General features: G+C 40.1%; 1 protein-coding gene across 1 annotated transcript in view; it reads left to right on the forward strand.

Annotated features, from left to right (window-relative positions):
- Positions 1–5,683: 5,683 nt before the first annotated feature.
- Positions 5,684–25,590, forward strand: part of dip2bb (disco-interacting protein 2 homolog Bb) — a 93,508-nt gene continuing 73,601 nt past the window's right edge. The window contains exon 1 of the mRNA XM_083972415.1: positions 5,684–5,959. Within this exon, the coding sequence (XP_083828541.1) occupies positions 5,875–5,959 (85 nt within the window). The 5' untranslated portion in view covers positions 5,684–5,874. The remainder of the gene's footprint in view (positions 5,960–25,590) is intronic.

Genomic DNA, 25,590 nt, shown 5'->3' on the forward strand with positions numbered 1-25,590 from the left:
TCCTGCACTTTGAAGGGCTGGTTTCAGGTAAAACCTCTTTTAGGCCGTGAAAATAGGCCGTTTCTTTGGGTCTGTTCACAACACTGTATGTTGTAAATCTCTGGGCAGGGCTATTATGGGCTGGCGTTGCTAACGGGAGGAGTGCAGAGAGTCTTCTACTGCAATTAAAGTACTTAGGGGATATTTGTAGATCATACAACCCCACTTTAAAAAAAAAATGCTACTATCCCTTTAATATTATTAATGAGGGCGGTTTGGTCTATTTCAGTCGAAAGCTAAAGTGATGATGAGTTGAGCAGAGAAAATGTGAAGATGAGTTTTCATGAGTGAATGAATGGGATCGATTGATTGATTGATTGATTGATTGGTTGATTGACGAATGCACATCTGTAGGGAACTGCAGATGTTCCAGACCCTGGGTGCTTTCCAACATTTGAAAAGCCGTCTTATATATCATGAAGTAGACTTCATAACTTGTGCAAGGTGCTTCTTTTTTGAAATGCAGATTGTTTTATACCGCATCGTACTTCCAGGAGCATCGTATTGCTTTTTCCCCTTATCACTCTGTGTTTTTTTGTTTTTTTTTAATATATATATATATATAACATGTCATTGTTTCAAGATGTTTATTTTTCTCTGTGGGCATGTTAGGCTTCTTTTTTTGTTTTGTTTTTCCACCGTGTGATAACAGGTTTCTGTATTTTTGTTGTTTTAAGAACATTGGATGTGTTTTATGTGTTTAACAAGACGTTGAAACACATGAAAAATATGTCTTGAAGAAGAAGGAGAAGAAGATATATTAGGTATGGGCGGTGTTTGTCAAATACTCAGGCCTCAAGATGGGAAAAATAACTTGTGTATAGTCTCAACTAATGAATAAGTTGTCTCGGGCAAATAATAAAATAAATTAATGAAAACAAAGCAGGCATCTGTATGTTTTCACCAAGCTTTAGTTTGTGTTTCTTCTCTGCTTCCATTACAACTCAGTTTTTATTTTACTGAAGAATTAATCATCCCCAGGGCCGTTGTATAGGGGAGAAAGGTGATGATAACTCTAGGGGCCCAGCGCCCAGTGGGGCCCATAAAAAACCCCAGTAGTCTAATCTTTGTATGACTGATTTATTCTGCATAAGACCCTGACTGATACTCATAGTACACTGTAAAAAATCAACGTCTTTCCAAGAATATTTGTCTTATTTCTTGTCCAAATGTCTCATTTCTAGTCAAAACTAATCTCTTTCCACTTAAAATAAGACTCATTACCTAAAAATGAACTTGTTTTTAGATCATTTTCACTTAAATTCACATTAAATAGAAAAATCTGCCAGTGAAAGTAAGTTTTTTGTGCTTGTAATAAGGAAGAAAAACTTGCTCCACTATCAGATTTTTTCTACTTATTCCAAGTGAAAATCTGCTTGAAAGAAGTAAAAAGTGTCTAAAAACAAGCTGCTTTTAATATGATGTGTCTTATTTTAAGTATAATGAGATTTGTTTTGACTAGAAATGACATTTTGACTAGAAATAAGACAAATATTCTTGCTAAGATACTTGAGTTTTTGCAGTGTAATGCTGCATTAGCATCAAAACAAAGAAGGCTAAATAAAAAACGATAATACATACGTAGTCTAAGAAAAAAAAAGGAAAAGTTAGGGGGAGGGGCCCACTTTAGTATTCTTTAAGGGGGCCCAGAATTCATAGCAACGGCCCTGATCATCCCATCTCATGCAGCATATCCTGTTTTTAATGTTTTCTCTCTTTTTTTGTTATTTCTAAAAGCGAGTGAACAACGACATCAGAGACAAACTGAATGAGGTGGAAGAGCCAGATGTTTCTCTTCTAGGAGCAGGTCTGGACCAAATACACAACAATTAGACATTATGGAGGTAATATCAAATAAAAGTCTCATATTTGCTGGATGAGGAAATGCTTTAAGTTTGTTAAGCATTAACGAAGCCTTTCTAATTTTAATCAACTTCAATTGAGTTTTTAAATCGATCATATCCCTCCACACAATTTATGAAGTTTATTTGAAATCGGATCACTTTATTATTATTTTTTATAAACTTATTCAGAAATCATTATGTTAGGGTAGTTCTGGACTGAAAAAAGTGAGAAATGTGAAATTATTATTATTCTAGTCCCTATATATTGATTGTTTCTTACAGCCAATGGTCAAAATACATAAAGTTTATAGCTAGTATGTATGGTGGCCCTGAGGGTTCAATGCACTGCAATTTAAGAAAATACACAAACTTGCTGTAAACCCCCCAACTCAACAGCATGTGTTTCTGGGGACACAATAAAGTCTGTTATCTGTTATATTATATTAGGCCTATATTATATTCTTTCTATTCTATATATAGTCTTTGCTATCTATCTATCTATCTATCTATCTATCTATCTATCTATCTATCTATCTATCTATCTATCTATCTATCTATCTATCTATCTACCTGAGGCCTAAAGACCTAAAAAAAAAACAAATTACAAACTTTATTGAACATTTCAAGTAGGCTACTTACATAGGCTCTCGATATGAACATATTGTTTTTTTGTTTTGTACAAGGCATCAATTTTCATGAATACAATTTTGCAAGGCTTTTTATAACAGAAAATAAATACATAAGAAAATAGGCTGTTTAGCAAAGTTCCTTTGGCTTGGATGTGGCCCAAATAAACAGCAAAGATCTGGCCCACTTACGGAAGTGAATGACGGCCCATATCTGGCCCAAGTATATGAAAGCTATGCTTAACCATAACATAACCAGACCTCTACCAGAACTGTACCAACTACATATGGCTTATAGCTGGGCTTCATAGGGCCTGCCTGTATGGCTGTGTTCAGGTAAAGCCTACTGGCTCTTATGTGGCCCCCATGTGGCTGACAGACCAAAATCCAGATTTTACCCAGAACCTAAACTAATATACACCAAACCTTTCATCTGGCCTACTTTTGGAAGTGAATGATGGGCCACATCTGGCCCTAAGGTATATAAGCCCAAACTGAACCATAACAAAACCAGACTTCTACCAGGAGTAAACTAAATTCAAATAATTATATGGCTCATGGGTCACATACAGAATACGTGTGGCTCAGTTCTGTTGAATCATTGTGGCCCACATGTGGTTGACAGAATAAAACTGGTACTTTTTTTTCATCAGATAACACACCTTCCATCTGCCCCACATTATGAAGAGAATGACAGGTCAATTCTGGCGCCAAAATTAAAAAATGATAATTTTAGTGCAATAGCAGAACTGGTTAAGTTGTTCAATACCTATATAGATCACTTAAATCACACAAAATCAATATGAGAAATTAAGAAACACACAAGTTTCCCTTTAAAATTGTATTTTTTCATTCTTCAAAATTGCCTTCAATGAACTGTACAGAACATGTAGAAATTACATCCATATAAAAACAGAATCAGAAAAAAACTGATAGGCTGCAGTAATACTGTACAAAAATACAAGAACAGTGTAGAAATATTAGAAATGAAGAAAGTTTAATTTGTGCATCAAAACTGTCTGTCTTAACTGTCAGTTTCAGCTTGTATTTTTTGTCTCTCTTCACACCAAGGCCCAGTTTCCCATCACCTCCACCTCCTTGTCTGAAACAGCTGCAGTCAGGGTTTCGTCTACGCCACCTTGAGAACACAGGACATTTTGAAACAGTAGTGTTAGGGTTGTCAAACAATTAAAATTTTAAATCGCGATTAATCTCAAAATTTCCTAAGTTAATCGTGATTAATCGCATCGTTTTCTTTTTTGCTTGAAATCACAGCAATATGAATGGATAAGAAACATAAGAAAAGAAACATCTGGATGTTTCTTATGCTTTCCATTCATGGTATTTAAAAATCAGCTGTCAGAGAGAGAGAGCAGCCTTGTTTGGTGATAAGAAGAACAAGTTCTGTCAACATGCAGCTTTTCTGTAACATTACAAGACGGCAACGGCTGAGGTTCCAATGTCACAGCGTTAACTTAATCGTGCGTTTTCTTTTTTCGTTATTTTTTTCTTAAAAAAAAAAAAAAAAAAAAAAATTGTGCCGTTAAAATCATTTTTGCGTTAACGCGTTTATAAAAAACATTGTGTGAAGTTCCGGTGAATCAAAATAAAATAAATCAGACATTGGAGTAACTTAAATCAAGCTTTTTCATCCCAGGAGCAGTAGCAGTAGGGTTAGCAAAGCTGCTAAAGCTGCTAACACAGCCATAGCCTGTCTCTTGCCACCATGGGCTTCAAACACACGCTTTATTAAATTAAAACCGAGTTCTGTTCGGCTAACTTGTAGCTTTCTCCTCTAAAGATGTAGGTCTAGTGTGTGCCATTAGTTATCAGTAGTTCAACAAAAATGTAAAAGGTTTAAAATTCACTTACCCAAAGCAGCAGCCAGTCCAGAAACTGAGTGAGAGAAAATGAAAATGTCCGGAGGGTGTCGCAGAATAAACTCCACCCATGGCCACTTGTGCCAGTTGCATGCCAACTGTAGCCCAAAAGCTAACATCTATCATCTGGGAGAGTGCCTTATTTCAGAACTGTGCCAGAAGAAAAATTCCCTCCAATTTTGAAGGTATGGCAAAACCAACGTGGTTATGATGTGGACCTCATGTGTTTTGCCATTTTGTCAGTTACATAGGGCCAGGTGCTTCTATTACAGAACTGCCCCAGAAGAGATATTCCCTCCAATTTTACCAGTCACATACCACATGCGGCCCAAAAGAATATCCTATTATCTGGGCCAAGTGCCTCAGTTAAATAAGTGTACCAGAAGAATAATTCCCTCCAAATTTGAATATATGGCAATGCGTATGTGGTTATGATTTGGTCCTCATACATTTTGCCATATCACATCTCAGCCAGAGGTGCCAGCTAAATGCCACATGTGGCCCAAAAGTCAATGCTATTGGGGAGCCTAAAGTGAACCCATATGGAAACCACCTGGGGGAGGGAGGGGGCAACCGCAGTGAAGTTAGTTTTAATTTGGATATTGGACAGACATTCGCTCCTTCTCAATACATAAAAATTCATATAAAATATTACATGTTTTAAATGCAATAAAAAGAGGTGTGTGTCATAGAGGAGGCTTAGCTCTACCATCCTGTGTTGATTTTGAGTCAACAGGTCACATGATTTTTTTTTATATAGCCTATTTTATACAGATATGAGCGTTAGAGCTCAATAACTCCGAGGTCATGTGACCTGTTGTCTCAAACTCAACACAGGACAGAAGATCTAAGTCCCCTCTATGACTCACACCAGTTTTTATTGCATTTAAACACATTTACTATTTTATATGAATTTTTAATATATTTTATATGAGCGTTGGAGCTCAATAACTCCCAGGTCATGTGACCTGTTGGTTCAAAATCAATACAGGATGGTAGGGCTAAGCCTCCTCTATGACACACACCTGTTTTTATTGCATTTGAACACATCTTATATTTTCTATGAATTTTTAATGTATTGAGAAGGAGAGAATGTCTGTCAAATATCCAACTTAAAACTAACTCCTCCTCCTCCTCCTCCTCCTCCTCCAGCAGAGGGAGCAGAGAGGCCGCTGCTCCTCCTCATCCTGCCCCAGCCACAGCTCCATCAGCTCGGTCATGTGACCAGCAGCGTCTCTCCCCTGCCGAGTTGTTCCATCTCTCTCTCCCTCAGTCATGGCGGTGTCGGGGAGTCGAGGAGATGGAGTTATAAACACCTCCTCCACCACTACTACATCTTGACCGCTTTCCCTCTCCTCCTCCTTCCTCCTCTCTTTCTTTCTTCCTTCTTCTGCCGCTTCATGCTGGACTTTTACGCGCTTTCATCCGGAAACATCGCGACCATCCCGCAGCCGAGCCGAGCCGAGCCGAGCCGAGCCGCCGACCATGGCCGACCGCGGCGTCGATCTGTCGGCTCTGCCTAAAGAGGTCCGGGACCAGCTGGCGGAGCTGGACCTGGAGCTGTCGGAAGGTAAGAGACCCAGAGAAACACCCAGAAACCCCCAGAAACCTGCAGCCTGGCCCGGGCTGCAGACGGTTCACTTGACTCCAGTCAGTGCGGATGTTGTTGAGCGTGTTTACACGTAGAGCTGCTGAGCTGCTGAGCTGCTGCAGAGGAGCTGAACACGACTACAGCTCATGATGATACACTGACCTCCTTTTTTTTCTCTACAGCTGTCATTTTCTCTATGGGCTAAGTGTTCTTGTATGTTCACACAGGGAAATGAAACCATGTTAGGCTACTATGAGTACATGTCATGTTATGTGTGTTGCTTGTTTGAAAGTGTGTTTCCTCCTCCTCCTCTTCCTCCTCCATGTTCTGGTTCTTGTTTTGATCCACACTCTCCTCTCCTCCTCTTCTCTCCTCTCCTCTCCTGTAACAACATCTCTGTCCCGTCTGTCCGTCCTGGGTGAGGGATCCCTCCTCTGTTGCTCACCCTGAGGTTTCTCCTGGTTTTTCCCTGTTAAAAGGGTTTTCCATGGAGTTTTTCCTCAGTGGATGTGAGGGTCTAAGGGCAGAGGATGTTGTTACGATGCCATGTAAAGCCCTTTGAGACAAACTGGTGGTAAAAACGGGCTATACAGATAAAATCGCCTTGCTCTGCCTCTCCTCTCCTCATATGTGTCATAGCTACAGTCCTGATCATCTCTGCTGCTAGATTCAACTCCTGAAGAGGGAAAATGGGTCACGGTTGTCATCCCCGAGGCCTTATGTGTGTGCATGAGTGTGTTCGTGCATGTGCATCCTCCTCAGACATCAGTGGACCGACTCTCTCTGAGTGATGCTCCGACTCTGACTCTGGACCGTGCAGCCGTGCAGCAGCAGCAGCAGCTCGTAGCTCGTACACTTGGCTGGGCTGTTATTGGTTTTATAAGAAGAGAGGAACAGGAACAGGAACATGGAGCTGCTGTTGTTATGCAAGAAGTCTCTCTCTCCTCCTCACACTGTGAATCACAGAGCAGCAGCTTGATTGGTGCTGAGCTGCTCTCAGGTGCCCGGGGGTGGATGAGTAATGTTATGCTTCACGTGGAGAGAGAGACGCTGAGCAGGGGGTTGGATGGGCCACCGATGATGATGATGGCGAGGATGGCCTGGTCCCTCTTGCACCAAACAGACAGTCATACACACACATACAAACACATACACACAGATACCTGGGCCTGTGTGGGAGCTCACACTGCAAAAACTCAAAATCATTCCAAGAATATTTGTCTTATTTCTTGTCAAAATGTCTCATTTCTAGTCAAAACTAATCTCTTTCCACTTAAAATAAGACTCATCACCTAAAAATTAACTTGTTTTTAGATAATTCTCACTTGAAATAAGTAGAAAAATCTGCCAGTGAAAGGAAGTTTTTTGTGCTTGTAAAACTTGCTCCACTATCAGATTTTTCTACTTATTTCCATTTTAAATATGCTTGAAAGAAGTAAAAAAAAAATCTTTTTTATGTATAACTATGTATGTATATGTATAAATAGTCTTATTTTAGGTAGAATGAGATTTGTTTGACTACAAATGACAATTTGACAAGAAATAAGACAAATATTCTTGGTAAGATTTTGAGTTTTTGCAGTGTGACGGAACAGTTTTATGCTGAAAACAAAGCAAGAAACATTTTAAAAGACTGTTTATTTGTAGTAAATATATTTAATAGAGCCCAGAGGATCCCAAAGTAATGATTATTTCCATTATTAGATAGTTATCTGAACTTTAAATGGTTTAAAAACCAGTGGCAACACATCTTCAGAAGTGTCTAAAAACAAGCTACATTTTAATGTGATGAGTCTTATTTTAAGTAGAATGAGATTAGTTTTGACTAGAAATAAGACATTTTGACAAAAAAATAAGACAAATATTCTTGGTAAGATATTAGATTTTTTTGCAGTGCAGGTGAAGTGGAAACAGCTGAACTGTGTAGCTACAAAAAGTAGAAAGGTCACGCACATGATCCAATTAAAAAGGCGCTGGCCTCAAAAATAAATGTAGATAAAGAAAAAAAAAAGAAAAGAGAACACACACTTAAGCTTAACCTTTATGTGCTTTTATTATTTAGCACATCCAACAACATCAGCAGCGTTTCAAGCGTACTTCAGGCCTCCATTCATGAAAACACGCTGAGGATTTTAACAAAGATGGAAAAACCTTCCAAACCTTCTTCTCCATCGGTTTCCCTTCACACCACCTGCTCCTCCACCACGCTGTCACAGAGCGACGCTGCTCTGACCTGAGCTGCTGCTGAAGAGTTGAGAATGTGCTCTACAGTAGTTATTAATAGACTGCAATTAACAGTGTGATAATGAGGCTGGATAATGGAGGAGGAGGAGGAGTGTGTGTGTGTGTGTGTGTGTGTGTGTGTGTGTGTGTGTGTGTGTGTGTGTGTGTGTGTGTGTGTGTGTGTGTGTGTGTGTGTGTGTGTGTGTGTGTGTGTGTGTGTTCAACTCACTTTACACTGGTGAGATGATAATGGGAGGTCACTTCATCGTGTGTGCAAAACAGTGATGCACATTCATGATGACAGTAGTTTCTCTGTTTCCTGTCAACACCACAGTCCTGAGATGTAAAGAAATATATTATTATTAATCCTCGAGTTAAAGTTTGGAACAACAGAAACAGTCTGCACTGCAAAAACTCAAAATCTTTCCAAGAATATTTGTCTTATTTCTTGTCCAAATGTCTAATTTCTAGTCAAAACTAATCTCTTTTCACTTAAAATAAGACTCATCACCTAAATATTAACTTGTTTTTAGATCATTTTCACTTGTTTCAAACTAATTTTCACTTGAAATAAGTAGAAATAATTTTTTTGTGCTTGTAATAAGAAAGAAAAACTTGCTCCACTATCAGATTTTTCTACTTTCAAGTGAAAATAGGCTTGAAAGAAGTAAAAAGTGTCTAAAAACAAGCTACTTTTTATGTATAACTATGTATGTATGTGTATAAATATACTTATTTTAGGTATAATGAGATTTGTTTTGACTAGAAATGACATTTTGACTAGAAATATGACAAATATTCTTGGTAAGATTTAGAGTTTTTGCAGTGTGACAGATGGAACAGTTTTATGCTGCAAAAGCTAGAGCAAAACAAAGCAAGAAACATTTTAAAAGACTGTTTATTTGTAGTAAATATATTTAATAGAGCCCAGAGGATCCCAAAGTAATGATTATTACCATTATTAGATAGTTATCTGAACTTTAAATGGTTTAAAAACCAGTGGCAACACATCTTCAGATTGTATTTTATCCAAAAGTACAAAAACATTTCACTTTCAGAGCCAGAAAATCCTCACACACGTTTTGTTGCTCTGGTCTCTCTGAGTAATTAGACATAATTTAAAATGAAGCGATGGATAAAATATAATATCATCGTCAAGTCTCAACTTGAATTTGAGTTCATTTTCATTTAGAAAGATCTGAACTATGTGACACAGACTGAGGTCGAGGTCGCCAACAGTTTCCAACGGTACATGAAGTATTCTGATCTTTTACAGGAAGTGTAGTGTTGTTGGATTTTGCAGTGACATTTAATCTCTTAATGTTAATCTGATCCTTCCTGTAGAATTTATTGAGTTTTCTTTTTAACTTTCTAAGGCAGATGTTGATTTCTGAGTGTACAAAAAGTATTTTTAATATGAAAGTGTGTGTGAAGTGTAAATACAGGTGCAACTGTTCTGAGCATGAAGGTACACTGCAAAAACTCAAAATCTTTCCAAGAATATTTGTCTTATTTCTTGTCAAAATGTCTCATTTCTAGTCAAAACTAATCTCTTTCCACTTGAAATAAGACTCATCACCTAAAAATTAGCTTGTTTTTAGATAAATTTCACTTGTTTCAAACTAATTTTCACTTGAAATAAGTAGAAAAATCTGCCAGTGAAAGCAAGTTTTTTGTTTTTGTAATAAGAAAGAAAAACTTGCTCCACTATCAGATTTTTCTACTTATTTCAAGTGAAAATAGGCTTGAAAGATGTATAACTATGTATGTATAACTATGTATGTATATGTATAAATTGAGCGTAGCGTTAGTTCTGGCAGGCCACGACGTCAAGCTCTAACTGCATAGCTGTCATCGCCGGCGCAGATCAGCTGATGGCTCAGCTGACTCTGCGTGCCCGCTCCCTATTGGGAAATTGTATTCAGAGCGGGGTATTTAAACTGCTCTCGCCCGACCCTCCTTCCTGCTTCCTCTGCTGCTGGCACTTTCGCAACCCACCTCCACCCCAGCTCCTCCTGTATTCATGTTGGTTGCTCTGCTCTGTCTGGGTTTTCTTTGCTGCTGCGCTCCCTGCTTATGCCGTTCATGATGGCTCGTGAAGGGCAGGAAGGTGCTCTTCCTGCCTCAGGCTTTCCACGCAAGCGCGTGGAAGAGCAGGGGGTCCCAGAACAGTATCATACCGCCAAATAAAACTGTGCAAGTAAATAAAGATTATTTTGACAAAAGTGGTCCTGACTGAAATATACTTATTTTTAGGTATAATAAGATTTGTTTTGACTAGAAATGAGACATTTTGATAAGAAATAAGACAAATATTCTTGGTAAGATTTAGAGTTTTTGCAGTGTATAAAAATGAACTTTGTTTGTGCAACATATCATCCAGCTCACAAGATCACAACCTTTCTCAGCCCTGATGTTTAACATAGTTTTCCTGCTGAATGAGGAAATTGTTTATGAATTATTATGTGATGATGAGTTGTGAAGTTGTGAAGCATTGGAATAGTTTGTAGTTTCCAGTTTGGTGAGATGCTCTGGCAGAACTGATCTGTTGTATGAACTCTGCAGCCAGAGTCGCCTGCGACAGGTTTAGTGTGTCGATCATCTCTGCTCTGTTGTAGCTCTGTTGTTGATCTAAATCTATTGTAGCTCTGCTGTAGCTCTATTATAACTCTATTGTAGCTCTATTATAACTCTATAGCAGAGTCCTGCATCGGGTCAGATCCCCGCGGGTATCCGACGGGTACCCCGCAAAAACGGTGTTCAACGGGTGGATAAGCTGTCTTGTGAAAATTCACGGGTCGGGCACGGGCGGAACTCAAATGAACACGGGTGGGTACGCGGGTGTATGTGTCGGCCTACAGAGGAAAACTCACGCGCAGCTGCATGAACCAGCGTAGCAGATCTTTATTTTTTTATCACTCACGGCAACAACAGAGCAGCATCTTGATGTAAATAAACGATCTTTGGCCGCTCGTGTGACCGCTCACAGCTTTCCCTGGAGTTTAGCCTGTCATGGCTTGACTGCTCGGCTTCTGGGTGAGCTACAAACACACCGATGGGATCAATGTAAAGGCTGAAGTGTCCTGCTTTCATTAAAAAAAGAATTACGTCGCTATCATTCTCCGTTCCGGAAATAGCCGCGAAAGAGTACGCCCCCCCCCCCTCTCTCTTTTCTTTTTTCTTTTTTCTAAAGAGTACGGCTGTACCCCCGTTATCGCCGGTGATGACGGCGATCTAACGGGCAGCGGGTCGGGCAGCGGGTCTTAATATTGACGGGCGGGTCGGATCCGGGTTGTAGTCAGAAATAATCACGGGTGACGGGTCGGGACACGGGCTTAAAAACCAACGGGTCGGGCGGGCGCGGGTTTCCAAAATTGGACCCGTGCAGGACTCTGCTCTATAGTAACTCTGCTGTAGCTCTATTATAACTCTATTGTTGCTCTGCTGTAGCTCTATTATAACTCCATTGTAGCTCTATTATAACTCTATAGTAACTCTGCTGTAGCTCTATAGTAACTCTGCTGTAGCTCTATTATAACTCCATTGTAACTCTATTATAACTCTATTATAACTCCATTGTAGCTCTATTAAAACTCTATTGTAGCTCTATTATAACTCTATTGTCGCTCTGCTGTAGCTCTATTGTAACTCTATTATAACTCTATAGTAACTCTGCTGTAGCTCTATTATAACTCTATAGTAACTCTGCTGTAGCTCTATTATAACTCTATTGTAGCTCTATTATAACTCTATTGTTGCTCTATTATAACTCTATAGTAACTCTGCTGTAGCTCTATTATAACTCTATTGTAGCTCTATTATAACTCTATTGTTGCTCTATTATAACTCTATAGTAACTCTATTGTAGCTTTATTATAACTCTATTGTAGCTCTATTATAACCCTATTGTAACTCTGCTGTAGCTGTATTATAACTCTATTATAACTTTATTGTAGCTCTATTATAACTCCATTGTAGCTCTATTAATGCATTGTAGCTCTGCTGTAGTTCTATTGTAACTCTATTATAACTCTATTGTAGCTCTGCTGTAGCTCTATTATAACTCTATTATAACTCTATTGTAGATCTATTATAACTCTATTGTAGCTCTGCTGTAGCTCTATCATAACTCTATTATAACTCTATTGTAGATCTATTATAACTCTATTGTAGCTCTGCTGTAGCTCTATTATAACTCTGCTGTAGCTCTATTATAATGCATTGTAGCTCTGCTGTAGGTCTATTGTATACTCTATTATAACTCCATTGTAGCTCTAAACTCTATTATAACTCCATTGTAGCTCTAAACTCTATTATAACTCTATTGTAGCTCTGCTGTAGCTCTATTATAACTCTATTGTAACTCTGCTGTAGCTCTGCTGTAGCTCTATTATAAATCTATTGTAGCTCTAAACCCTATTGTAGTTCTATTATAACTCTATTGTAGCTCTAAACTCTATTATAACTCTATTATAACTCTGCTGCAGCTCTGCAGCCTCTCAGCACCAGAACTCTGTTGTGGTCGGTCTCTCTGTAACATGAACCCAGACACGACTCTCTCTCTGCTCGTCACTGTCCAGATGCTCTGCTGCTGCCGTGTCCACGTCTCACAGAGCCATGATGATGATGATGATGATGATGATGATGATGATGATGATGATGATGAAGGGCGGCGGCCGTCTGCTCGGTGGCCGACGGCAGCAGGCGAGCAGCAGCAGCAGCAGCAGCAGCAGCAGCAGCAGCAGCTGCTCCCAAACTTTCTCATGGATATCTGTTACATGGCAACAATCAGCCCATTGTTGTCGCCAGGGATGAAACTCCCCTAGCAACAAACAGAGGAAAATATGCATCAGCACTTTTTCCTCTACAATAGTCGTGGGCTGCAGTGTGTGTATCTGTCTGTGTGTGTGTGTGTGTGTGTGTGTACAGTGCACAACAGTGTGTGATGCAGAGAGAGAGAGACAGAGAGAGAGAGCTCCACCTACTATAACCTCCTCGACTGTCAGGCCACAAAGAAAACCATTGAGGAGATCAAGGACTTGGTGATTGAGCCGGACTGGAATTTAGTGAACTGGACCACAACTGTTAGAGCTGCTCAGTGTGTATCTGTGTGTGTGTGTGTGTGTGTGTCTGTGCGTGTGTGTGTGGTCTTCATAGTGTCTGCAGTCAGTGTCCTGTTTTGGTGTGTGAAAGAAAGTGACACGAACAAACTGAAACTCTGAACAGACGCAGCAGGACGACTGACGGTCACACCAGGATCAAAACTGGCCGTTTTAGTTAATTTGTTAATTATTCTTCATTCATTCAATGTGATCGGCTGTATTGATATTTTATGAATATAGTTTTCATGGTGACAGAGGTTTTGTGTTGTATTTGAGCTTCTTGGATGTTTCTACTCTGATATAGGATGTGATAGGAACTGAGAAATAAAGGTGCAAGGTGCAAGCTGAGTCATAATGTACAGGAACGCATGAAAATAGTGTCTGTGCAAACTAAAATAAGACTTTATGAAAGAAAAATCACATCATAATATATCGCAATACAGCTTCATGATACGTAAATTCATGCAAAACTGCTTATACGTGTTTCCGTCGGGGACAGTTTTTCATCAACAGTCTCTGTATTTCCCTCTAAAACAACTCTCTGTGGTAACGTTGTGTTATTATCTCATAGCGTGGTGAATGTGCAGGTCACAACTTGTCCACCAGAGCGTTGTGGAGTTGTTGGATTGTGTATTTGATGAGTTTGATGAGGGAAACCAAGAAATCCCATAATGAGCCTCCGTAGCGTAGCTCTGAGCAGCTCACGGCTCTGCTCCGCCGTTCTAAAAACAGCTTGCACCGACAATTAAAGGTAACGAACCTACTGCTGCTATGACTATAGGGATTATTATGGCAATGGGGCCAATTTGCCAAAATGCTGAACTATCCCTTTTAGTGTGATTAAAAGAAACTGTTGTATAGTGTCAGATGTCTGTTAGGTGTTCATAGTGATACGGCCCACAGTACTCCTGCTGCTCACGAGCTGTGATGCGTGCCATCTGTGCCGTCGGGTGCAGTAAATGCACCACACACACACACACACACACACACACACACACACACACACACACACACACACACACACACACACACACACACACACACACACACACACACACACACACTCTTCCTCACAGTCGTCGTTTTTTTCTGCTTTTCCGTAACTTGATCAGCGACTCAGCTACTGTTGTCGCTGTCCGACCCGAGCGGTGGACGATGTGGTGGTGTGGATGTTTCCTGCTGTCAGTCTGTGGTGATGATGCTGCTGCAGAGAGAGAGAAGCAGGATTTCATCAGAGAGAGAGAGAAGAGGAGAGAGAAGAGGAGAGAGATTACAGTCCTGCCTGCGTCTCTCAATCTAGGTCACAGAGCATCAGGGGGCAACAACACGCCGGCTCATTTAGCCTGAGAGTCAGTCACACTGGGGCAGAACTGCTGCTGCTGCTGCTGCTGCTGCTGCTGCTGCTGCTGCTGCTGCTGGGGATCTGTTCCTCTGATGACGCCACCGACGCCTGTCAGTGCCCGATCCGTACCCGGAACACGATCCGTTCCAGGACGCTTCTGCACATGCGCACGCACATGCGCACTTCCCCCCTTCTTTTAGTTTACGGCAGACACCGCGGATATGGATGAAAACAGAGACGTTTTATGAGGAAAAACACAAGCACGTCGCAACGAATTCCCCTCTGTTCTATTTCTGATTAAATTAAATGTAATGTAGACCGATCAGTTAGTTGTAAAACATTTATTTATTGATGTAAATGTGGTGATTTCTGCACATACAGACAGCAGCAAGTCAGCACTGCTCCTCTGACCAGCTCCTCCTGAAGCTTCACTTTTCATTTACACAAACTAATCAATGAGACCATAAATTAATCTGCTCCTTTCTCCACCGGTGTGACGACGTCTGGGTGACCGGTCGATCACCTCAGCCGGCCGCTGCTGCCTCTGAGATGAGCCGAGCAGCGAGCTAACGTTAGCTCCCGGTGGCTACTCCCAGCTCTGCTCCCAGCTAGCTCTGCACTTCTCCCAAAACCTCGGAGCAAACTTCCAAACAGACGTCAGTTGGATAAACTGACCACAGATCAGGACTCTAAACTGTGACTTTCTCGCATGAAAAAATATTTAAAATTAATAAAGTGATGTTTTAACAACGCTACGGCGACTTTTAGCTGCTCTACTGCTAGGCTATCAGTTAGCATAGCTTTGAAGCTAATGCCGTAAAGGGGCGCATGCGCAGAAGTCTGGAACGGATCTTGTTCCGGGTACGGATCGGGCACTGACAACGCCACCGCCACCTTCTCTCTATCTGTCTATAAGTCTTCCTGTTTCCTCCCATCGCCGTCTTGTAGGGCTGTGCCAAAAAATCGATTCACATAAGAATCGCGATTTTCTCATAGACCGAATCTCCTTGTTGTTTACATTCTTCTTCCGGGTAGAAAACCAGCACGTAATTTGAATGAGATCAATAGTAACAAACGAGAGTTTAGCTATATATCATATTTTTCACGCCCTATCACTGTTTAGACAAATCTGAAATGATTGAAGAAACATTACTATTTCTGTGTGTGTGTTTTGTGTTGCTATGTGTTGTATTTATTCAGTTTGGGGGGAATCACGGTGTCTAGAAAGCATCAGTGGTTCAGCTGACAGGGACAGCTAACGGTAGCTAAGCTAACAGTAGCTAAGCTAACGGTAGCTAAGCTAACAGCAGGACGTCAGCTGTTAAAACCCTCCCGTTGTGGGACACGACATGAAACTACTCCAGTTAGCTCAGTCATGTTGGAACTCAGATATCCGCTGGAGAAAATATTTTTTCATGGAGCGTTTATTGAGTCACTGAGTTATTAAAGTTAAACAGGTAGCTAACCGTTAGCCCGGCTAATCTATGATAACCATGACTAATTACAAAAATGTGCACACAGAAATAGTAATGTTTGTCCAATCATTGGTTTTATAAACTTTACAAACATCAGATTAGTCTAAACGGTGATATAGTGACATGAAAAATTAGATAGCCTAGTGAAACTCTCGTCCGTCACTATTGTTCTCATGCTGGTTTTCTACCCGGAAGTAGTTGTAAACAACAAGGAGATTCGTCCTATTTAATACGATTCAGAATCGATATAAAATGTCCCAAAATCGATTTTTAAAGAATAAAAAAAATGAAACAAATCTGGTGGATGTCGGCCTCCATTTCCTTAGAATTTAAAAGGCAGCGTGTTTAACTGCACTATTTATTTTAATAAAGAGGCACTTTATGCTTGCTTTTATGCTTTTATTTTACAGTTTCAACAATTCCATCTAAGCATGGATAAATGTTTAAAACTCAATAAATGTGAAAAAGACACTTTAGTCATTTTGTCTTGTAAAGCAGACTGGAGTAGATCATGAGGATCCTTTGCACACCGAGAGACTGAAGCAGAAATCATTATGAATCAAATCGTTTTGAATCGAAAATCCATTTTGAATCGAATCGTAGTCAAATCAAATCGAATCGAATCGAATCGAATCGAATCGAATCGTGAGATAGTAAAAGATTCCCACTCCTACTGTCTCATTTCAGATTTTTCCTCCTCTTATGAAAAAAAGACGCTTTCTTTCTTTCTTTCTTTCTTTCTTTCTTTCTTTCTTTCTTTCCAATCCAATGAAAAGACCAAAAACCAGCGGTATATTCTTTATCTCTTATGCTCCAACTTCAATATTTACAAATGATCTCCAAATATATAAAATCCTCTCGTACGTTTATTGAGTTTTCATCTTGGTAAAGACACAGTCAACACAAGACGCTCGGCACAGCAGCGGTCTGGTCTGGACAGGCCGTGACATGTGTGTGTATGTATGTGTGTGTGATGTAAATGTAGGTTAAACCTCCTCAGTACAGTGAGTGCATAGGGATCTGCATCCAGACTGGGATCAAATAGAGAGAGAGGATCTATCATGTGCAGGGAAACACCAGATATCTGTCTGTGCATTAAAGGGATAGTTCTTAGACTGAAGTGCTCATTGGTTTTGGTTTTGTAGGAAACCCTGAGCCTGATCCTTTGAAGCCGTGGGGTTAAATAACGCTGCCTGTGTGTCAGCTGCAGCAGCGGGACAGAGAGGAAGCTGATTTAGCTTTATATCTCTTTAAAAGCTCATTAACTGCTGCAGAGGAGACGAGCGGCCTGCAGGCCACACACTCAGTCTGACACCACGGACACACGGAGTTTCCTCTTCTTCCTCTTCTTCTTTCTCTTCTTCCTCTGCTGCTGCTGCTGCTGCTGCTGCTGCTGCTGCCACCGTGTCACACAGGAACACAGCAGCAGCAGCAGGATTCATGTTTTGGGAAATGAATCACGATTATTATATAACACATTATGTGTCTAATTTCACCGTTCACACTCACCCACACACACACACACACATAAACACTGAGGAGGCATTGAAGCTTTGTGCACAAGAAAGGCTGAATAATTTAGATGTGACTCGAGCGCACACCTACACACACACACACACACACTGCAGGTGGCTCTCCAACCTGTTCTAGCTTTGTTGTCGTTGTGCTTTACAAAACTCCATTGATGATGAGAGTAGTTGACCTTCTCTGATCTGCTTGTTTTCTCATTTCTGCAGCTTTTAACTCATAAATAATAATGATAATGAATAAATACAATGATGCTTCATCAGTGAAAACAGCATCAGACACTCACTTACATATACAGTATATATACAGCTCTGGCAAAAAGATTAAGGGACCACTTTTACAAATGTTTCTTAAAGCAGAAGTGAGTGATATATTTGTGTTAATATAAGTCTTAAATAGTTATATCTTCCGACAGCAATCACTTACATAGAGTGTTTGGACTGAAACACGGGTCTGTCAGTCACTCTGCTCTGCTCTGAGCCGAAGAGAAAACATTTATCGTATCCTACAGTTTTTATCCAATGAGGAGAGAGAACGGCATGCAGGGCTGTGTGTGCAGCCAAGGAACGCCGTGAATGTGGTGACGTAGCGACGAGGACTGTTATGGTGCGTTCAAGGAAACTCGTATTTTTCCGACCGTGAAGTGGTACCAGTTCGATCTGGTACGAGTTCACGGGTCGGAAGTTACGAGTGGCCGTTATAGTGACTTTCACCGGTAAAACAGGTCGGAGAAACACGAGTGGGTTGCCTGGAACGCTACAAAGTCGTAAGTTGTGACTTGAAGCTGTAATTTACGATTTCAAAAGCCTGCCTGGAACGCGAAAACGAAAACGACCGGATCACTCACTTCTGCTTTAAGTTTCCAGTTTAAAAAAAACTCACATTGACATTTTCCCACCGAACCTGATTAATAAACTCTTCCCAAGTTAAAATATTTGTGTTGTGTTGTTGAGCAATGAATATGAACATGTTTTCTTTGCATTATTATTAATTTTTCAGAGAAATGTTGTCAGTAGTTCATAGAATAAAACTATAATGTTAATTTTACTCAAACACAAACCTACAAATAGTAAAAACCAGAGAAACTGATCATTTTGAAGTGGTCTTCAGAGCTGTATATACGTATATATACTGGTTCTACAGAGCCAGATTTCTGTTTCTGTTTACGTTCACAAAATCACCAAACACAAAACTCAAAGACACAGACTGGGCTGTGATGTTTGTCCGTGTGAATCAATCAGAGAAAGAAGTTAGAAGTTATTTTGTCCCTCTCAGCCACCGTAGTTTCCTCAGTGATTGTGTGATTTGACTAAGCGATAACTGCTCTTTATGTAAATGATCATATTTCATTATCTGTGTTTGTGTTTGACAGTATAATTAGTCTGACCTTTCTTATCTGTTGCTAAAGTGATCACTTCCTTTTTTTATTACAGTAAAAGCCCTGTGATTTCAGTGGACAGGAATCCTTTTTTTTTATTTATAGACAGGACTTTTATTGTTCCTGTTTCTTTAGTAGAAGTCTACACTGCAAAAACTCAAAATCTTACCAAGAATATTTGTCTTATTTCTAGTCAAAACAAATGTCATTATACCTAAAATACGTATATTTATACATATACATACATAGTTATACATAAAAAAGTTGCTTGTTTTAAGACATTTTTTTACTTCTTTCAAACATATTTTCACTTGAAATAAGTAGAAAGGTTTTTCTTTCTTATTACAAGCACAAAAAAACTTGCTTTCACTGGCAGATTTTTCTACTTATTTCAAGTGAAAATTAGTTTGAAACAAGTGAAAATGATCTAAAAACAAGTAATTTTTTAGGTGATGAGTCTTATTTAAAGTGGAAAGAGTTTAGTTTTGACTAGAAATGAGACATTTTGACAAGAAATAAGACAAATATTCTTGGAAAGATTTTGAGTTTTTGCAGTGTACAGTTTATGTTTAGTTCTTCTTTTATCTCATTTAATAATAATAATGATGTAATGCATTAATTAATGACGACAGCAAGCTATTTGTAGGTGACATTCAGGTGCTGCTCCTTAGAAACAGTAAAACCAGGAGGAGGGCGGTGAAACTCCAGCTCGGTCGTGTCGCGTGGCAGATGGTGGAAATATGATCAGTCACTGTGCAACATGAACAACAGGAAGCTTGAATGAAGCTTTGATACTCTCCAAAATAAAGCTGCGTTGTGTTTCACCAGTTGAACGTTGTGCAAATAAATAGAAGATGAAAGTGACGAGTGTGAATACAAATCCATTTTCAGCTCAGTGGTCTAATAATAGAAAAACTGAATAATGAATAAAGTAAATAAAAAGTCAGTTGACAGAAAATTCATCACCAGTTATTTTCTTTTGATTAATTATTCATTAAGTCGATTTGAAGCTGTGAAGCTGTCGAAGTGTGAAACAGCTCTTCACTGTTTATATTATTACAATATAGAGAATAAAAAATGAACTTTAAGAACTTTAAAATTGAACGATAAATAATGTGCTTTAAAAAATCATCAGCAGATGAATCGATGATTAATAAAAACAGATCAGTTCCACCAAACTGCTCATTTTACTCAACATGTAAAAGTTCAAAGATGTTTCATTTAATTAAAGGGATAGTTCAACATTTTGGCAAATTGGCCCATTGCCATAATCCCTATAGTCATAGCAGTAGGTTCGTTACCTTTAATTGTCGGTGCAAGCTGTTTTTAGAACGGCGGAGCAGAGCCGTGAGCTGCTCAGAGCTACGCTACGGAGGCTCATTATGGGATTTCTTGGTTTCCCTCATCATCAAACTCATCAAATACACAATCCAACAACCCCACAACGCTCTGGTGGACAAGTTGTGACCTGCACATTCACCACGCTATGAGATAATAACACAACGTTACCACACAGAGTTGTTTTAGAGGGAAATTCATGCAAAACCGCTGATGCGCGTTGCCTTCAGGGACAGTTTTTCATCAAGCAGTCTCTGTATTTTGTTTATTTGAATGGGACAGTAAACATTAAAGCAGAAGTAAGCGGAATATTTGTGTTAAAGCAGAAGCAAGCGATCCGGTCGTTTTGGCTAACTTCCTGTCAGCGGATGGACAGGAGGGCGGGGACTGCTAACTCCATCGGCTGACAAGAAGTTAGCCAAAACGACCGGATCGCTTACTTCTGCTTTAATGGACAAAAACATGTAAATGTGACGGATTATAGCAAGATGCTAATTTCCATCCAGAGTCCCATAAACATAAAAACACAGTGCACATTACACATAATAATGTAGACAACACAAAAAGACAAAAAGGCAACTATGACAAAATTGGTAACGAACCTACAGCTATGACTGTAGGGATTATGGATATGGGCCAATTTGCCAAAATGTTGAACTATCTGTTTAAGATGTATTTTTTTTGTAATAACAGTAAAAGTAAATAAATGGATTTGATTCTTAAAAACAAAACAAAAAAAGGAGGAAAAAAGATTTTTAAAAAACAACTAAATCCTCACATTCACTTTGATTGATTGAACAGTTTATACTAATCCATCGTCATCACCATGTTCCTTCATGCAGTGAACCACATGGGCTTGGTTGCTATGGACACGGCCCATGTGGTGCTCCCATCCCATCCCATCCCCTGCTCGTACACACTCTTTATACTTTGTGACTTTTCCATAAACCCTCCTCCAGATTCCCGCGGCCGTATGTCGGCGCCACGCGTGACAGAAACACAATCGAATGTTCTGCTGAGCTGCTGGAAACTAAAACATCACAGAGGAAACTGGAGGTTTTTTTTTTCTTTTTTTCTGCCTCCCAGTTTGAACGGGTCGGTCGTATATTTATATGAGCTGGTGGGAGTTTTTTTTTCTTTTTTTAGCAGTGGTCGATGATGTGGTGAGGTTTTATTTGGAGGACGTCGACCTGAAGGATTCAGTTCCTGAATCTGTTACTAAAACAAGTTACTGAAACAGTGGGAGTGAGTGTGTTTGGCTCAGAGTGGACAGTCGACTCATGTTCTGTTTCAGCTCAGAGATCTGACAGGACGTTTCTGCTTTTAAAGGGATAGTTCACCCAAAATTCAAATTTCATTCATTATCTCCTCCCCCTCAGGCTGGGAGAAGTTTCAGAGTCCTCCGTGGCTTCTCTGAGTTACAGCTTTTCTTCATCCAAAAAGACACACCAAAAACCATCCAAATACCTCCATAGTGCTCGTCTGTAATGTCCCTCTTGTATTGAAGCCCCAACATGAGAAATTGTTCCGAAAAAATTAAATAAGTCTATATTTCAAGCTTGTTTATAGTGCAAATCGCGAGAGATTTGGACGGACATTACAGACGGACGGACCAGTGCTGGGAGCTTCCGCTACAAACAAGCTTAAAATATAGACTTATTTAATTTCTTTCGGAACAATTTCTCATGTCGGGGCTTCAATACAAGACGGACATTACAGACGAGCTGTGTGGAGGTATTTGGATGTTTTTTGGTGTGTCTTTTTGTAACTCAGAGAAGCCACGGAGGACTCTGAAACTTCTCCCAGCCCTTATTAGTCCACATGAGGGGGAGGAGATAATGAATGAAGAAATTTGAATTTTGGGTGAACTATCCCTTTAACTTGATCTGCTTCTTTTTTTTTCTTTCTCCCCCATCATTTAAAAAAGGAAAGTATCTTATTAAACAGTTATATGCTTCACCCTGGCTGCTGATTTCCAGGAGTCTGGTAAACAACAGGTTGAACACGGAACAAATCCACCGGTTTAATCCAGTTATCTGGACCTGAGTAATTAGGTTTCTAGTGCCGAGATAAAACAGGCACGAAGCAGCAGCAGCAGGTGAGTTTAGTTCAGTTAAATGTTCTCCGTTTTTAAAAAAATAAACAGATTAAATGTTATTTACTACGACAGAAGAGACACAAGCTGCGATTCATCCACACTGGAAACAGTAACATTTTATTAAAGGGATAGTTCAACATTTTGGCAAATTGGCCCATTGCCATAATTGCTATAGTCATAGCAGTAGGTTCGTTACCTTTAATTGTAGGTGTAAGCTATTTTTAGTACAGCGGAGCAGAGCCGTGAGCTGCTCAGAGCTACGCTATGGAGGCTAAGGGAATTTCTTGGTTTCCCTCATCAAACTCATCAAATACAAAATCCCAAAACTCCACAGCGCTTTTGTAGACAAGTTGTGAGCTGCACAACCACCACGCTATGAGATAATGACGGAACGATACGAAACGGAGCCGTTTTCGAAGTAAATTCATACAAAACCGCTGATGCGCGTTGCGTTCAGGGACAGTTTTTCAGCAAGCAGTCTCCGTATTTACCCTGTATTTACCTCGAAAACGGCTCCGTTTCGTATCGTTCCGTCATTATCTCATAGCGTGGTGGTTGTGCAGGTCACAACTTGTCTACAAAAGCGCTGTGGAGTTTTGGGATGTTGAATTTGATGAGTTTAATGAGGGAAACCAAGAAATTCCATTAGCCTCCATAGCATAGCTCTGAGCAGCCTGCTGCTGCGCTCCGCTGTACTAAAAATAGCTTACACCTACAATTAAAGGTAATGAACCTACTGCTATGACTATAGCGATTATGGCAATGGGCCAATTTGCCAAAATGTTGAACTATCTCTTTAAATGTCATGAATATCGACAAAAAGTTTGTCCTGTTGATCTATTGATCAATAAAAAAAGCCTCATTATGGGATCATTGCTGATGAAAACAGTTGTTTATTGGTTGAATGTGAATTGCGATAGCGTTTTACGTCAGTTCTGTTACGTATTTCCAGAGATCAGACTTGTGATGATGCATTTAAAGGGATAGTTCAACATTTTGGCAAATTGGCCCATTGCCATAATCCCTAATGTCATAGCAGTAGGTTCGTTACTAGCATGATGATAATTATCGGTCGGTCTTGCTCCGGTCCAAGAATTTCACCGTGCGCGCAGAGGCTCATGGGAAATGTCGTGTGAAAACGCTTCGCTTTCCAAAACTCCTCGTAATCCCTTTAATAATTTCAGCAATCTTCATGCAATTGAATTGGAAAGTGGATGGAAACGTAGCTAAACACATCATACACGATGTCAGATACTTTTATTCTCTTGGACTTCCTCTGTTTGGTTTTACTGTTGGATTATAAACAGGTTTTTTATATTCACCGTTTAAACTTTACCTTCATTTTTATTATGCATCTTTTCTCAACATTTGTTACCTTTGATTGATCCTAAGAGTTAAAACAAACAGAAACAGCCTCTGAATGTTTCACTGGGTTCAGACTGTGACACAGAAACTGGTTTATTTCACTGTTGTAGCTGTTGTTGTAAATCCCATGAGGTCTAGATGTTACACAGCACTTCAAGTAGCGTTGGTGCTGCTGAGTGTGTGAAGTGTAGTGTGTCAGTTGTGTGTGTCTGTGTGTGTGTGTGTGTGTGTGTGTGTGTGTGTGTGTGTGTGTGTGTGTGTGTGTGTGTGTGTGTGTGTGTGTGTGTGTTTGAGCCACACCTTTGTCATTTCAGTCAGAGAGAAGAAGTAAAGTCAGTAGGAGAGAGAAGAGAGAAGGAGTCACGGCTTCTGTTTGGTTTGTGAAACATGAGTCACTACATTACCTGAGCAGGACAGGACACACCCTGCCTAGTGTTACAGAGAGAAAATCAATGGAGAGAGTGTAAAGTGTGTGTGTGTGTGTGTGTGTGTGTGTGTGTGTGTGTGTGTGTGTGTGTGTGTGTGTGTGTGTGTGTGTGTGTGTGTGTGTGTGTGTGTGTGTGTGTGTGTGTGTGTGTGTGTGTGTGTGTGTGTGTGTGTGTGTGTGTGTGTGTGTGTGTGTGTGTGTTAGGGCTGAGGCTCTGCTGCCTGTAAGACCAGTTTTATTATCCTGACTTCGACACACTCTCCTCCTCCTCCTCCTCCTCCTCTGTGTGTTTTTCTTTGTGAATGATCTTGTTTTACTCTACTACGTCTTCTTGAATGTTTCCCTCTGATGTCATGATGTCACCGTAAACGCTCCTCTCAGTGTAAAACATTACGACCTGAATGAAAAAAAACGGGAAAAAAAACGACAAAAACTCTTGAGTTTTCCAAAACTAACAGGAGAGAAAGAAACTCAGACTCAGAAAACTGAAGAGCTTCAGTCAGAGTTCAGTGTGAATGTCATTCATGCTTTTACCTGCCTGGCTGCGTTGAGTCTTTTATTGATTTCCCTCCCTGGTTTTTACTACTTACATACAAGTTCACACATGCACAGACACACAAATGCACACACACACACCTTCCATTCCTCTTCTGTAGCTGCGAGCTGAGTTCAGCTGTCAATCCACTCTGTCTGCACCAGATTAGATGTTAAATATGTTAAAGGGATAGTTCAACATTTTTGAAAATTGGCCCATCGCCATGATCCCCCTAGTAATAGCAGTAGGTTCGTTACCTTTAATTGTTGGTCCAAGCTGCTTTTAGATCGGGGGAGAAGAATACCGAGCGGCGCAGCTACACTACGGAGGCTAATGGAATTTCTTGGTTTTGCTCATCAAACTCAGCAAATACACAACCAAAAAACTCAAAAACGCTGTGGTGGACAAGTTGTGACCTGCACATTCACCACGCTATGAGATAATAGCGGAAAGTTGCGAGATGGAGTTGTTTTAGAGGCAAAGTCGGACTTTACACTCTAGACGGCTGCTCGGCGGAGTGATTTCAAAAGCGCCTGTTTACTGCAGATACGTCCGTATACTACGGCACTGGCTGAGGTGCGCACACTGTGTCCCTCCGACCAGTGGTTCACTGAAGAAAGTAGTTCCGAGTATTTGCTTCACTTCTCTTAACTTTCCGCTATTATCTCATAGCGTGGTAAATGTGCAGGTCACAACTTGTCCACCACAGCGTTTTTGAGTTTTTTGGTTGTGTATTTGCTGAGTTTGATGAGCAAAACCAAGAAATTCCATTAGCCTCCGTAGTGTAGCTGCGCCGCTCG

This window comes from Trachurus trachurus, assembly GCF_905171665.1.
Source record: "Trachurus trachurus genome assembly, chromosome: 5".
In the NCBI taxonomy this organism is placed as follows: domain Eukaryota; kingdom Metazoa; phylum Chordata; class Actinopteri; order Carangiformes; family Carangidae; genus Trachurus; species Trachurus trachurus.